This window comes from Pelmatolapia mariae, linkage group LG1 (assembly GCF_036321145.2).
Source record: "Pelmatolapia mariae isolate MD_Pm_ZW linkage group LG1, Pm_UMD_F_2, whole genome shotgun sequence".
Taxonomy (NCBI): Eukaryota; Metazoa; Chordata; class Actinopteri; order Cichliformes; family Cichlidae; genus Pelmatolapia; species Pelmatolapia mariae.
Genome location: NC_086227.1, coordinates 28,800,878 through 28,817,610, shown reverse-complemented (window position 1 = coordinate 28,817,610; position 16,733 = coordinate 28,800,878). Strand labels below are relative to the sequence as shown.

Here is a 16,733-nt window from a genome sequence, read left to right as displayed (position 1 = left end):
CTTTTAATTTTGTCCTCACTAAAAGCCCAAATGGACCGTTTCTGAGGACAGACTTTGGTGTCAGTGGTCTCCAGGTAGCTGCACTTGACTGCACTTTCAGCATACCAGTGAAAAAGATGTTTCAAATGTGAAGTTTTAGAATTAGCCTCAACTAACTGCTAAGTATTAATAATTTCTTTTTATTTTTTTATTTACAGGAATATTGGAAGTTATATGCAATTTTAAAAGCCAGTAGCCCTGCATGGTGTAACAATCACTCATGCACTCTGGATATAGCTGCACGCTCCCATGAATTGTGGAGTTTTATTTTATATTATCTATATATCCATCTATCCACCCATCTATTATCATTCATTACCAACTTGTTAATTTGTTTAATTTAAAGGTCAAAGTCTGCATTTCAGTTACATATTGGCTGTTTGGTTTTCAACTGTGGTGCTGTGCTGAGGCAAAATTACAAAACATATACCACTATACAGAAACTCGCAGACCTGACTGCGTGCACACTACAAGTAAAACAACCACACAAATTTTTATTACATTGAAATGCTTTATTTTCAGTGAATACAAAAAAATAGTTTTTATCGAGGCCAGATAAATATCTTTTATATTGTATGTTATCATTTACCTTTATTGTAGCGAATTCCTAATTTTATTTCTGTTAAGGAAGGGGGGCGAAAAACAAAACAAAACATACAGAACACTTCAAATAGTCCACAGCATTGAAAATGCATCACAACATCTTAATGGTGACAGATATATCGAAATGTTCTTATCACATGTTTCGTTCATAGTTTTAAAAGCACAAGGAAAGAAAGCCCACCCATAAAATTTCAGTGACTTCATAACACACAATAAAGCAGTGGACAGGCTCACGTGTCCAGTCTGTCGTCATTTAGAAGCACTGTGGTACATGCCCATGGAATGCAGTACTAAAATGTGTTCATCCGTGTAATATACATATTCAGTATCTTCGGCATACTGATAATACATTTTAAAGGACGACACTTTTTTTTTTGACTGGCAGACAGTTCCTCCATCATCCCTAAAAGGCCTTGCATGTGGCAGAGAGGAAAATAAAGGGGGTGCAGTTGCTTTTAGCACTTAGAGGAACAGTACGCTAGCGAGTGGGAAATCAAATGTTAACAATCCACAGACATGAACCTACATTTAAAAGAAAAAGAACAAAAAAAATAGTGTGTCCACTTCCATTCTATTGACCACTGAGGTGAAGCTGTCACATAAGCAGACCAAACAGTGTATGGGCTACGGACTAAGGCACTAATAAAAACACTACAGACTTGACTGATAAAGCAGTGAACCCACCCCTCGCTTCTCACGCTCACACAAAAAACACACAATGGCAGAAAATTTCTCTGAATTCAGTCCCAATGCTTTAAAACAAACAAACAAACTTAAAGGTGATGGTCTGTCTTTAGCTCTTCACCGTCGTATACTATCCTCACGTGGAGGTCTGAAACTATCTGCATCCGAAACACAAAGCCATGCATTTTCACAGCAGGACCTATTCTCACAATCTACTGTAGTTTAATATTGAAACAGAGTCCATATAGTAAGACGTGAACAAAACACATTACAAACAAAAGGTTGTTCTATTGCAGCGAGTAGCATATTCAGTAACGTAGCACGGAGCACCCAGAACAGGAGAAGGATTAGTGTTGCAGACTGTTCACTTTCAGGTCATTCATGTTAAAGATTTATTCGTGTATTTATTTATTTATTCATTCATTTGTTAGAATCAGCTTATTGACCAATCTTTTAGATTCTGAATTTTGTTGTTTCCCGAATTTAGAAATGTGGAGATAAATAACATCAGTCCCTGGCAGTGATGAATTTTGCTGGAAAAAATGAAAGAAAAAAAAAAATACTAACATAAGGACCAAAGTAAATCTGTTGGGACCAATCATCAGGAAAAAGTGCATGCATAGAAGTGGCACTCTGCATGGCATTCGGCTAATTCAAGTGATCCCTGGCATCTTTCCAGTTATTCCAAACATGCATTATGTAGGAGTCGGCCTGCAGGGTTACGCAAACTTTTCCATTCTGCACGAAAAGTATAAGCAGAGCTCTGGATTATTACTTTAAGTTTACGTGGCAGAAGGGAAGCTAACACTGCCCCCTAAAGCACCATCCATCTTATTGCATCATGATCATATTCTGTTCATACTGTATATAGGTCCCATTACCCGAAATGACAAATAATTGAGAAAAAAAAAGACTTTTGAAGGTCTTTGAAGATATTTGATATCTTGCCAAGAAGCCACCCAGGACTCTGCTAGTGGTAGTAAATAAATGAGACCGTTTGCGACCCTGAAAGAGACAGCTCTCTGCTAAAAATACTCAGGAGTAATAAATATCCATTTTATGGTAACATGCCCTGCGTAGGAAAGCATTTACATGGTAACATAATGTAAAACATTCTATTTGAGTCTTAGAGGCTGCACATGAGGGTCCTAAAATCAAGGGTTGTGACAAACGTAGAATTTCTTGCAAGTTGCATTAAAGAAGTTTTGCACGTGGAGCGAACAAAGAGTATAAAAATTAGAAGAAAGCAAGCAAAGACGCTTATATACTGTAACTCTCTACACAAAGAGAGGATTGCTAAAAAAAAAACCCCTCCAAAACACTTTCACTGTTGAAATGGCCCAAGAAACATCCATACGCAAAATCTGACCTTCCTTCATATTAGGGTTTATGGCCACTGAATTAAAGTCAAGTCATGCCACAGTGATTTACACGATTCAGACAGACATTAAGGTGCCAGATTGGGGTATACAGGCAAACATTCATACAATATCAGAGTACCAAGCAGAAATGTTTTTGCTTTCAGGGTGTTGTTGCAGTTAAATGGCTATGTGACGTGAACAGCAATACAATCAGTTCTTCATTTTAAAGTTTATGCACAAGAGCTGCAAATTGTTAAACATTACAAAAATGGCGCTTAAGAACAAACGTGAGAGCACATGTGCTGTTTGAACTAAGCATGTCACATTCTGGTTTAGATCACATCAGTTTGAAGTAGTTATACATTAGGACATGAAGAAGTTCTTCAGGCGATCACCACAATCTTTTTGTTGTTTTCACAAAGTAGTCAGTATCACGTAGTAGTTTTTAAAACGTGCTAGTAGATGACCTTACATGTTGTCAGCGGTGTTCAATGCAGACCTTGGTTTGTTAATCAGTCACAACTTATCTGGATTCACTGGAGGACGGCGTACCAGTCCAGGTGTGCCATTAGCAGGATACAAATATGCACACAAAAACAGATGTGCTCTTCACACTGGTGCAAGCGTACGTAGCAGCAAAGGTGAGGCTGAATAACTAGTTGCTGTCCTCTCGCAGTTCGCTGGGCAGGAACTTGTACTGCTGCTGCCTTATTTGGGCCAGTTTCTTTCTGGCTTCTTCCAGCTCTCTCTCCTTTCTCAGCATCTCTTCCTGGGCGGCGATGATCTACACAGGCAGTGAGGAAACTTTTATGTCAGAGCATATATCATTTTAACCTTTTTTAATACACACACAACCCAAAACCTGCAAAATATGTAATTGTCACAATGTAATTGCAATTTTTAGAAAATGTACTACCTCAGTGTCTTTATGCCTTATGTTTCTGTGTGTTTTTTGGTTGTATAGTCTAACTTAAGATGTGTGTGAATGCACTTGTGTACAAAAACAGGGGATTTGAATTCCATGTATTGACTGAAGAAGACAAAAGTCTTTTCTGAGAACACTGACAACCATCAAGAGACAAAATGAAACGTGAAATAATTAACAAGTAGAGGGCATTTCAATAGCTTGTCAGCATTTTTCAGCAGCATCAAATCAATACTGCCAAATGCCATCACCCAGCAGTGCTGAAGCATGAGAAACTGAAAATATTTGTAAAGCTGGTGACTGTATTTTTTTTTTAATGTCAAATTCTGGATGCCTACAGGAGCAGATGATGTTGCATCAAACAGATCAATCATTAACCAAGAATGAATCGTCATTGCTTAGAAATGTGTGAAATGAAATTTCACTGACAATAAAACTGCTGAACACACCAGAATGAACAGATTTATTTTTTAATGCAACAGAAACTGGTTTCAAAATTAAATGCTCCTAAAAGCATTACCTGCGCAATTCCACCCACAAACTTCGTCTTCACCACCACGTTGTCTTCATCTGATTTTTCAAATGCTGCCTTCTGAGCTGCCCGCACCAAATTGTCAGATGCTTTCTTCACTGCATTTCCAGCAATCTAAAGGGCAAATACATCATTTACAGAACAGAACAACAACATAAAAACAAAAATATACAAGTACTAGCAGCTCAAGATGAGAAAACTACAGCGTTTGACTAAAAGCAATCAGTTCCTTTTAACTGGTGCAAAGATGAGCATAAACATTTTCTAATTAAATGCACACCTGTAAAGTAAGAGCAAAAGCTATTGAAGATGATCGCTAATCCTCTTCATATCAACGCTTTTAAATTAACCTGCTGTGTTTACCTGTAGTCTCCTCATGGCCTCAGAGTCTTGGTCAGCCTTCACCTTACAGGCCACCAGTAGCTGAGCAGTAGAGGCTGCCACCTGTTTGGCTGAAGAGATGAGTTTCTCCTCACTGGCGTGACCCTGCACTGAGGCATTTGCTGCCTCACACAGGTTGCTAGTTGCTGCTGCTACCATACGTGCCTGTTTATGAAAAAAAAGTTAATTTATTTAAAGTGAATTTCTGGCAGATGTGATTGTAACCTGTGTAAAACAACACTTTTCACTCCAGCACTTACAGCAGAGATCAGCCCCTGGGACCACTGTCCATCATCCACAGCATTTGCAGGGACGGAGCCCACTTTTCCCTGAGCCACCAGCTCTCTTTGGGCAGCTGAGGCTGATTTAACCAAAGCACTGGTGGCTGCAGCAATGGATTTAGCTGCCTCTAGGATCTGCTCCTCAAAGTTCAGGGTCTCGTCTGCTTGCTGAGGGAGAAGAGAACCATTCAAATGATTAAGTCTTTCGCCAGTGTGAAATTTAAAGAAATATCAAAGTTGATTAATCCTCTACTCAAACTGAAGTACTTATCACTGGAAACAGATGAACTTTGGATTCATTACTCCGTTAAATAACATTTTGTATGCACATTTTTAGACAGGACTTGATTGATCATCAGTGACCAAGGCTGGGACACTTGGTAAGAGAAGCAAAATGATGATTCATCCAGATACAGAGCTTCTTCTCAAACTGCAAGAGCTGATAAGGAGCTACATACAACAACATCAAGCAAGACTCTATAGAAAGCATCCTATTATACTCATCTGCTTTTTTTTTTTTTTTTCCTAAACACATACGCACACACCCTTTTCACACAAACACATTCACACCACATGTCTGTAGACAGAGCGGGACACTGTAGGAATATGTTTGATATATAGTTGGGACTGAATAACAACCTAATATATCAAACATATCAGACAGAGCCCTGCAGAGAAGGCCTCCGGTGGTGGGGGCAGGCAGGGAGGGAATAGGGAGGGCGGGGGGTTAACTGGGAGCTAGAAGACACAGACTGGGACAGGCTTAAGCTAGAACTACAATGAACTAACACAGGTGGCTGGATCGGTGGCAGGGTGGGTGGTGGAGGAGTGGGATGAACAGGAGGGAGGGCACAGTAAACATGATGGTGTTTGAATTGATCTGAATGAAGACAATATTATGTACAGTATCATGAATTTTAGTGAGTTTGTCAATACAACAAGTGTCAGCTACAGAGATCACATTAATACTTCCATGAACATGAATATGCAATTATATATATATACATATATATATATATATGCATGCACACAGTACTGTGTAAGACTCTTGAGCTATCCCTCATTTCTTCATAACTTGCACAAAAATAGAAAATGGGTGGAAATGGGTTATTGAATTATGTAATTTAGTTTGGACAGTTTTAATGAGGTTATGACCGCCTATATTCTTCAACACAGCCTAAACTCTCTTAGGTAAGCTTTTCTGTAATTTCTTTAAATTCTCTTCAAGAAAAGTTCTTCAGTCTCTTCTTTGGATGTTGGCTGACTTTTGTTTTCTGTCCAGATGAGACAACATTGTTCCAAAAATGTTGAGGTTCGGGCTCTGGGGAGGCCAGTCCATGACGCAGTTTCCCATTGTGTGGTTTCTGTCCAAGTATGGTTTCACTGCATTGGCATCGTTTTGGGAATCATTGTCATGCTTTATTCCTGGTATTGCATGATGGATCACAATTCTGCATTCATAATTCCATGAGTTTTGACAAGGTGGCTTACTGTTGTGAATTTCTCTCCTGACCTCTGTACATACATAATTTGGCATACCTCAGCCGTTCGTCCTGGTTTCCCTTCGTTAAGAATGGCTTCTTGACAGCTACCCTTCCACTGAGACCATGTCTGCGGAGGCTTCAGTGATCAGTAGATCAATCAACTGAAGGTCCAGATGCACCTCTCAGGTTTTGTGTCAGGTATTTGCTGGATTGCTCTCCATTACTTAAGACATTACTTTCAGATACTCTCCATCTGCTGTAGACAATTTTTAGGCCTGACAATTCTTCTGTCCTTCTCTTGTCCAGTTTCCTCAATTTAAAACAGTGCCAGTGTTTTGGGAAACATGTTTTTGTAAAAATACTATTTTATACCTGTCAAAATTTGTCTTTGGCATTTTTGTAGATTCAACTAAAGAAATGGGAACAAATGGGAAATTGGAGGCCTCATCTCTTTAAAATTGGAAACATCCTGTCTCAGAGTGATGCAGAAAAACGTCTCTGAGCCTTGTTCTGCCAGAGGTTTCTTCCTGTTAAAAGGGAGTTTTTCCTTTCCACTGTTGCCAAGTGGTTGCTCAAATTGGGTTGTTTGATTGTTGGGATTTCTCTTTATTATTGCTGGGTATTTACCTTACAATATAACGCACCTTGAGGCGACACCTGTTGTGATTTAGTGCTATGTAAATAAAATTGAATTGAATTGAACAATGTTAAGCAGCTTAAAAAAGTCCTCTGAAAATTGTCGGGTTTCAAGACTGGCCAGAAAATGAACAAAGAAAAACTTTGAAAACCTGGAGAACTATAGCTCAAGATCAGTTAAGAAAAATATAAGCCAGGCTGCTTCTCTGAAGCAAAATTTAAAGAAATATGGGATGGCTCAAGATTTTTGCACAGTACTGTATACAACAGCTTGACAGACAGGACAAGAAATAGAGCACCCTTTCAGTAATGTAACAAAACAAAATGTGCTATTTTGTTACCGTAAAATTGCTCCTTGTACAACTTCCAATAATAACACTGAAACTTGGATATAAACCACACAAAAAGATGTTTACAGGCACGCACAGAGCACTGTTTAGGATAGACTTGAACGTATTCCTAAGCTCATTTATATAATGTACAGAGCTGTAAACGCTGTGCAGTCCAAAGATCAAAATAAGAAGTTTTATCTAAAAGTCAACAAATCACTTGGCAGTTACAAGGATGACCTGTAATCTGAAAAGGTGAAATATTTAGTGCTCAGATCAAAGTGCACTCTACTCTAAATCACTAGTTTTTACATTAAATAAACTAACACATGTCCACATTACAGCACTGGTTGGCTTGTTGTTAGGTGCTTGCTGGGCAACATCATAATATCAGGCGATTTGGTGTTTTATAGTGAGATTATCAACCACACCCAATAACATTTCAGATGCCTCCTGTGACTCTTTGCAGAGGACCTGACCTTTTATTGGTCACCATTAAATTGTTACTACATAAAAAGCATTTAAGCAAGCTGTAACAGTAAAATCACACACACACACACACACACACACACACACACTCAATAATAATGCTATAATAAACAGAGCAATTACAATAGGTCCTTCACACACTAGTGCTCGGGCCCTAATAACAGTCTAGAGGTTATAATTTTTAGGCAATGTGTGTGTATTTTTACTTTTAACAGTTACATTGTTGTGTTGGTACTTTTTAGTAAAACAACTTTAATTTGGTTACCTGATAAAATTAGCACCAAAGTGCTCCAGCTCACTAATCTATAATCTATATTATAGAAAAGTTACATTATCATTTTCTTTTTAGACTTAACATTCACTAAAATTGTAAAGTCTGGACCGATAAAGATTTAACTAATGTGGCCAGCAGGGGATCCTGAGGCGTTTGGTTACAGGTTTTTTTGTAATGTTTTTGCGGTTTATTCCCCTTTTTGCATCTTGGAAACAACTCTACATCTTCAAAATAATTATTTAATGATTTTAAAGTATTTTAGCTGCTCATCACATCATCTTTGAAATACCATATAAACATCACCTATAGGCCATTAGTAAATTGATTGTTTAGGAATGATTTTCCATTCATACTTTAAATTTTCAAGTCAGGACATTTTCTTGTAACAGAGTATTTCTATCCACACATCATCTATCATGAAAGACTTTTATGAGCTTCATGATGAATATTTCTTCTTTATTTCCAGAGACTGCTGACAGAAACAATATCTTAGAAAGCTTTAAACTGTAAAAAAATGGAAAAAGGCCTTTTGACAGGTCCTGTCTTTCTCTTTAACATTATGTTGACACGATTATCTCCTTCACCTCTCTCCTCATTTATTCACCATACAGTCACCCACCTTTGGCTTGGCTCTGGGTTTGAGTTGCTCGAGCTTCTTAGCTGCTGCTTCGATGGACGCCGCAGCACCGAGCAGCTCCGTCTCTGCGATCACTGTTGGATCCTCGGGATCCACCCACTCTGAACCTGAGGCAGGCAAGCACACCCATATTCATGAATAAGATTTGAATTTGTAAATAGGATTTTATTAATGCTTCACAAAGCAGTGTTTTGACCGAACATGCTTCACACTGTGATCCAAAGAAAACAAGTACACCGTGACCACACACAGGAAAGTGTGCCATGTATCTTCACATCCCATGCATAGCTGACAACAAACCATCATTCACTGCAATGGAGACAGAGTAATGGAACATAAAAGAAAGCATGATGGATAGAGCAGATGGATGTAACTGAGAAGCCTGAGAGCAGCTGGATTTGATGAGATTAAATAAAATCGATGTTAGCGCTGAGGAGAGAAATTATTTAAGAGCTCACAACTGGCACAGTACAGAAAACGGCCCTAACTTACCTCCATCTGTAGCAAGAGAAGGAGGACAGGAATATTACCAAATGTTTGAGTAAATAAATATTTTTTTCTGTTACATGAGCTTTTTAAAAATACATTCTACCATTAATAGCAATATAATATTTGTTGGGAGCCTTATTAGAAAGTAAATAAAAGCTTTACTCATATGAATTTGTGTTTATTGCATGACATCTCAAAAGGACTCCTTGTGTAACATGTGGTGATGTGTGACTGTGTGCATTACCTTTCATGGCCTCAGCAGTCTGGATGAGCTCTGTTACTGCTCCCGCTACTCGCTTGGAACAAGCTGCCAGATGCTGCTTCTGCTCTGCAGTAGGCTTCTGCAGTACCTACAAACACATGGGTGCAACAGTGTAAACTTAAAATAAACTTTTCCTTATTATTTTTTATATATAGATACATAAAAAGTGTTGCAATGGTGGATGCTTATATTAAAGATGCTTAAAGTATCAAATAATGAGATTAGCGTTTGTACAAGTTTTTTTTTTTTTTTTTTTTTTACAGACTTGCTGGTGCAGTATTCAACCTACCAGCAGTACATGTTCCAGCAGGTCAATGTAAGCAGTTGTACATTCTGCTCCAAACATCAGTGCTCTGTTCTTCACCTCCTCACTGACCTCGGGATGGTAGGCTGCTTGCTGAAAGACACAAACACACACTTATAAATTTGTGTGGGGATGACATTTGTGGGTCAGAATTCTAATTTCAGTTTTTGGTTTGCATTTGTAGTGGCGAAAATGATTGATGCTGATGATGCTGGGCTCAGCCTTAGAGATGGGGCGAAGAGCTTAGACATTCGTAGAGAGCTCAGTGTAGACCCACTCCTCCTTCGTGTAGAAATTTGGGCTATCTAGTTAGAAGCTAACGATGCCTCGTTTGCACCTTTCTTTTGAAAATTTATGCCCAAGTTGAATGACACTTCAGGTAAACCACTGGAGATCTGGAATACCCTGCTTAGCCTTTGCTACCACAACCAAATTCAGATAAGTGGGAAATAATGGATAGATGGACATATTTTCTTTTTTTTTGCAACTTTTTGGAAGTACCGCAATAAATCAAATTTAGACATGCATGACTTGTTTGTGGCAATAGAGCACCTTGCAGGTAGTGAGCATGTCTGACATGGCTTTGCGGCTGACGTTGGCAGTATGGATGATGTCCTCCTGTCGGCCAGAGTTCCCTGCAGCCACCGCTTTAGCAGTTGCCATGGTGATTCCTTTAGTCATGCGAATGAACTCCTCAGGTGTGGTTGTCTTGTTGGGAGCATCCCTGGATTGAAACACCTGTGGACATTTTAAGTGCACAAACTTAATTCAGGGAATATTAAAATCAATAACTCCTCACTGTGGAAAAAAAACTAAAGATGTTTACTTTGTCACTCACTCAACATTTTCAATAATTACAAAAATATTACTCATCACACTTGCAAGCTGATCAGTCCCCTTTCTGAAACGTGTGATGCCACCATACTGCTAACTAACATTCACAAGCTCGACTCGTCCTTACCGACATTTCCTGTTTAATACACTCGATTGTAGCCTCAAGTGCTCTGGTACCGCGAGTAGCTTCATCCTCCACAGCTTTGACCGTCTTCAGCAGGGATGTCACATTTGTCACCATCACCTGGAGAAAACAGAGAACACTGTGTTCAGCCACATCCAAGCTCTGAATTAGAAATAGAGGAAGGACAACAGAACAAACCCCAAATGACTGACATTATGGAATATTTAGGACAACAGTCTTATTACTATGATAATATTACCAACGAGGAGGTTCAGTATTTGGTTGTTTTTTATAATAACCCCCCCCTCCCCTGAAAAACTTTTATGTATAATGTATATGTAGTTGTAATTTATATTTAAAAAAACGTCTAGGACTGTTTATTTTATAACTAACTGAGCAAATAAACACATCCCTAATCAAGATATTTCACTACACTGGTGGGCACAGCCTTGACGATCATCACATATGGGTGACACCTTTTTTTTTTAATATATATATTTCCTTGGCTCATCATGTTTTTATTTATAGTTTGAACTAATTTAATTCAGATGAAATTTCTATAGCTCTGTAATTTCACACTTATGTTGGAACAGTGAGAGGACATAAAAACAGAACACATCCAGTTAAAATCAGCTATAATACACCATACTGAAAGATAGGGGGCACACAAGCCCCATAAAGGAAAGACTGATTTGTCAGAGTTAACCCCCCCACCCCACCTCCAGTCCTAAAATTGTATGCGAGGCATGTTGTGATCTTCAGAGAGACTTCATGACACTCTGTGGTGTTGCTGACTGAGAACTGACATTTTTTTTCCCAGGCTTTACAGGTTGAGGTGATAATGAGCAGTCGACAGTGTCATCGGTGAGTTATGAGCCGTGACTCTGAAAATTTACAGCGCATGTGTGTCGGAGCAAAGCACTAAGCATAATCATCTTGGTTAGAAGTATTAGACGCTTCCTGCTATCCCGAACAGCCTGACAATTTCCATTACCAAGTCTCCAGTTTAACTCTTGTGGGTGATTTTACTGATTAATGACTCGGCCTGAGTAAGGGGAGGATGTCTGCGCATACAGGATGTGGGACGGTGGAATTATTGTCATCAATTTAAACTGATGTCAGTTCCAGTTTTCCATTTGAATAATCAGAAAATACGAACATAAGAGAAACCAACAAAAAATCAAATAGATTTTATTGTTTTTATTGAGTAAAATAAAGAAAATTCCAATATCCAGATTTCTATATTCGAGCCCACTGGAGGATGTTAAATTAGATGACAGTTTCAGCACTTGCAGACTGATCTCCTCACCTTCGCAGCGCTCTTTAGTTGGTACATAGATGGATCATCGGCTGCCTTGCCAGCGGCACACTTGGTGGCACTAATGAGCTCACCCAATGCCTTGGCCACATCTTTGACAGCATTTATCAGCACCACCTAGAGAAAGGACAGAAAGACATCGACTAATCACTGTGCAGTCCAGGAAAGCAGAAACACTGAAAGGTTATTGCCAGTCGCAGTTCATAATTCCATAATTCCTCCTATTAAACAGGCGCACTAGACAAAGGACAAACAGAAATGAGAGGATTACAAACACAATAATGGTCAACCTGTGTCTCAGGGTCATCAGAGCCAATGCTGGCAGCACCCAATTTGACCACATCTGTGAGCTGGGTAATGGTCTTGGCAGAAGACTGAGCAGCCTGTGCCAACTTCTCCTGACCGGAAGCTGCGCCGGACACCAGCATCTTTGTGTCCTCAACCAGAGCTTTAGCAGTCTTCAAAATGTTTTCCCTGAAACAGAAAAGGAAAGATTAAAGAAGGGGAAAAAAGACATAAAGAGACATAAAAAAATTCAACTGTGTGAGAACTGCTGTGAAAAGGACACACATATTGCTGCACAGCTCTTTTAATATCAAAGGCATTTTTTCATGAAAGCTTGTGCAAGCACGAGGAGGATTGCTAAGGTTATATAACAAGTCATGTCAGTTATTTTTTTTCCTAAAATTGACAAAGGAGATTATAGCAAGCAGCTGCAGAGTTTCTTCTATTATTCTGAGGTAGCTGTGTGAGATGCTCGGAGATTAAGTGATTCTGTTTTCTTTCATCGTGTCCCGAAACTGCTTATCTACACTTCAAAGATTCTTCAGTGAGATACAGTGAAACGTCACAAACAACCATCTGTAAGGAACTATAATGAAAATTTAGTAATGGAACACGTCTATTCTCTGCCCGTTTTGCTGTATTTTTCTTTACACACTAGTATTTAACGGCGGAAGTGCTGCCTTACAGCAGACAAGTGTGAGAGCAGGACAATAAGAGAAGTGTCACTCTGTGCATTTTTCAAAGCCTTAGGATAATTTATTGTTTCTATCAGCAGAGATTTCCTCCCCGTTCAGCAGCTAATATGTCACTCTGTCAGTCTGGGATGAAAGATAACAACAGGGTGTATTTTAGACTCCTGTTGGGTCTTGTAGAAATGTCTTGCACTACTAGGTGCACTTCAAGCACTAACCTGTGGTCGGCAAAGGACTCTTCGTTCTCTGCGTTGAGTGTGCCGGCGGACGCAAACATTATTGTGGTATCCAGATCAGCAATGATCCCAGACACAGCAGTGGCTGCTGTAATGCAAGCCTGAGTGCCCTTATTGCCTGCCTGGAGGGCTGAAAGCACCAAAGACACCTGGGGACATGAGCAGACCGTTAACCACACAGGTGAGGATGCGCAGAGGAAGGCTTTTTTCCCCCCATCAAGGATAGGTTGGTAAATTTTATGATGCACATTAATAAGGACAAACAAGTTTGGCAATTTGCAGCAAAGTAGTGTTACTTTTGGCTCAGTTTGAGTAAAGTACACGTTTACTAGTCAAAACAGAGAAGAGCAAGAGGGGAAAAAATGTCAGTACGTTGCAATGTGCTAACTCAGTAAAATAAATGTGTGATGCTTTTGAAGTATTTCCTTCTTATGTGTAAGTGGTATTAAAACACTGGCACACTTGAATTATTAGAAATAACAGCTGTGAAAAGCTCAGACAAGAGAAAACTTGATAAGAAAACATGTCAAGTATAATGTGTAAAATAAATATATACATATACATTATACATGCTTTGGAATCCTATAATTAAACCACACACAGATAAAATGCACCAGAGCCGAATCACTTCATGTGAAAACAATTCGCTAAAAACAATTTTACTCTAACATTCAATGAAAGAACAACACAGAGGAGAGTTCAGAGCGGAACATACTCGGCCAAGCAGAAATATCTGCAGCCTAAAGATGAAGCAAACAAACAATCGACAACAATTAGCCCGATGGGTTTGGGTTAATGGATGGGGGAACTAAGATAACCTGTTTTGCTTCAGTAGTGGGCAGAACTATTGTAACAAAACCGGAACAAAATAAAAAAGCACAATGTGTTTTTAATTAAATAAGGCTGTCCCATTTTATTGACAGAACAATACCTTCTCTGTGACTGCACGGGCACAATCAATGAGCTCCCGCTTAGTAAAACCGTCAGACGGGGTGATCTGCAGAGCTCCGGCCTTTTGGACCAGAAAGATGCAGCCGTGACCAAGGTCCTGCACTCGGGTTTTGATCTGGAAACCAATCTGCAAACACAAACCAAAGCAAGAACATAGAGGAGGTGGGGGTTTTTTAAATAACAAAATAAATAGTTAAAAAAAAGAATGAAAAAATGCCTCATTTCTGTTCCTGGACTAGAGAAGCTTTAATAATAAGATTTGAGCAGGTGGATGGAGCTTGTGTGTTCACAATGCACACAGCCAAGAAAAAAACCCCATAACAGAGTGTTTAGAGAAGACAGAAACTGGAATTTTGATTAAAATTCACCTACAGTAAATATATTTATATATGAATAACAGAAAATAAGGAAGAGCACATTAAGTTCCCTTTAAATCCACAGCAGCCTAAAGGTCACAAAGAGAAAATTCCCATATTGAAGGAGCAGAGCTCTTTTGTAGGTGAAAACTGTTTTCAGAGTCCTCCTCACCTCCTCTGGTTCAGCTGTGTGAGCAGCCAGTCGTCCCTGAACAGCGAGCTGGCTGTAGTCCACAGTCACCTGTGATGCCAGGGCTCCCAGCTCATCTGGACAAGTCACTGATTTGGTCATCTGATAAATGGAGGGAAAAAGAAATTCAGCACAAAAAAAACAAAACAGATTAACTTTTCTTCACTTTCCGTCAACAAACTATCGAAAATCATTAGGGCATTAAATTAAGGCTATCATCACGAGGTTACTAAAGTGATCAAATGAGAGGACAAAAGTGGAAATGGGACAAATGGAGAACATTAAAATAAATGAGGGACTGCAGGTAGATAAATAATTTTATCAGATCTTTGGATTCTCCCAGGTAGATAAAATCATTAAGTCTGTCTCACTTACTGACTACACTATGAAGTGCTGTGAAGTCAAAAATCAATTTTTCTTTTATAAATGAGCTTGTTTCTCTTCTATTTAACCAACTAGTCATCTCACAAAGATGGAGAATTAGGACCACATAACAGGACAATTTCTACTAACCGCAGATCTGCTGATAAACTACAACATCAAAGTGTGGATTATCAGAAAAAAGCTTGATTTCAGAATTGACATGTAAATCAAACTATTTCGTTTATAATCAACAATAACCCATTCGTAGGTCACAGGTGTACTTCAGGAACAAAAATGTTAAGAGTTATTTTGAGAGCTTACCATTTCCTGAGCAGTGACAGCAATGGCTTTAGAGTATTTCACCATACTGGTCTGGTAATCCACAAATGAGCCCTCAGGTTCGGGTGGTGTACCTTCATCCAGCTAAGGAAAAACACACATCAGCACACAGTTAAAATGCCACTGCATTTTTTCATTTTAGGCACGATCGGTTTGTCCTTCGCAAAAGGAACAAACATCTTCAAACGTGAAGGAAATCAATTTTTCAGCTCTTTACTTGTAATGGCACGTTAAATCTAATCTACCCTTCAATTATACCAATTCTGCCAGGTGTGCAGGCATCAGCAAACCGACATTAATGCAGCTTTATATTCAGGGAAACCCTCTGTATGAATGATAAACACTCATTATGAATTATCCACTCTGTAATTACAGCTTTAAAACAGCATCAACCCCAAAAACATTTGATCATCAGCTTGCAGTTCAAACATTATACGTTTCTAGCATTTCTGCCAAATTAGACTACTTGTAATATCACGGAAAAGGCAGAGAAGACAAAAGAGATTCCAGAAAAACATGCTGGTACTGCAAGATAGCATAATACTGCAAGTGCATGACGTTTGCACCTCCTGCTGATAGAAATAATGCGTTAAAATCTGCAGCCTCGACTAGGTGACTCAAAGTTAATCAGAAAAGCTGTTTAAATCGCCGCTGCTAAAAACCACAATGGAGGGTGACCATTACGCCAATGGGATTATTTGGGAGGATTATCCCCATTTAATCAACTACACTGACTGACACACAGACAAAACACGCACCTGCATGCTCAACATGTACCATGTATGAACCATTTTCATAAATTATTCATGACATGCCACACAAAGTTGATGCAAAGATGCTGTTCCCTCTGGTGAAGCCACACTCCTGAGACGCTTCTTCACCTTTGCAATGCTCCTCACTCAGTACGGTAAGGAGAAATATAATTAGCTGATGCTAGCTGCTGCCTGTACTCGAGATAAAAGGATTTTTCTTGGTTTTCAGGCCAATAGTTTCACTGTTAATTGGAAAGATAGGTCAAATTATCTGACTCTGAGTAAGAATGGCTGCGTTCACAGTCAATGTTCCTTTGCTTCAGTTGCTCGTGATTTGTATTAATATGTTAATCAGTGACTTTTAAATGATGCCTGGGAAACATTATGGTTGTAATCAAGATGTTACACAGAGCAACGGGAAGTCATGGGTCAAATGAACACAAGAAAAGAATAAAACTTTAATTAGATGATGATTGCTCTGTAACATTTGCTTCCATAAGACAACTTCTGTTATCACTATTAACTTTTAATCCATTTACCACACACTCAGTTTCTTTATAGCATTCTGGTTTCTGTAGGTGGG

The 16,733-nt window shown here is 39.0% G+C and overlaps 1 protein-coding gene across 2 annotated transcripts in view; it reads right to left on the bottom strand.

Annotated features, from left to right (window-relative positions):
* Positions 1-539: 539 nt before the first annotated feature.
* The window catches only part of tln2a (talin 2a), a 99,918-nt gene continuing 83,724 nt past the window's right edge, over positions 540-16,733 (bottom strand). For both annotated transcript variants that reach the window (XM_063477895.1, XM_063477904.1), the window contains exons 44-58: positions 15,381-15,482; positions 14,679-14,798; positions 14,131-14,277; positions 13,182-13,348; positions 12,277-12,460; positions 11,978-12,103; positions 10,672-10,788; positions 10,263-10,448; positions 9,696-9,803; positions 9,389-9,494; positions 8,638-8,762; positions 4,786-4,974; positions 4,508-4,690; positions 4,133-4,258; positions 540-3,471 (exon numbers count right to left, since the gene is read on the bottom strand). In XM_063477895.1, coding sequence (XP_063333965.1) covers positions 3,343-3,471; positions 4,133-4,258; positions 4,508-4,690; positions 4,786-4,974; positions 8,638-8,762; positions 9,389-9,494; positions 9,696-9,803; positions 10,263-10,448; positions 10,672-10,788; positions 11,978-12,103; positions 12,277-12,460; positions 13,182-13,348; positions 14,131-14,277; positions 14,679-14,798; positions 15,381-15,482 — 2,115 coding nt within the window. In that variant the 3' untranslated portion in view covers positions 540-3,342. The remainder of the gene's footprint in view (positions 3,472-4,132; positions 4,259-4,507; positions 4,691-4,785; positions 4,975-8,637; positions 8,763-9,388; positions 9,495-9,695; positions 9,804-10,262; positions 10,449-10,671; positions 10,789-11,977; positions 12,104-12,276; positions 12,461-13,181; positions 13,349-14,130; positions 14,278-14,678; positions 14,799-15,380; positions 15,483-16,733) is intronic.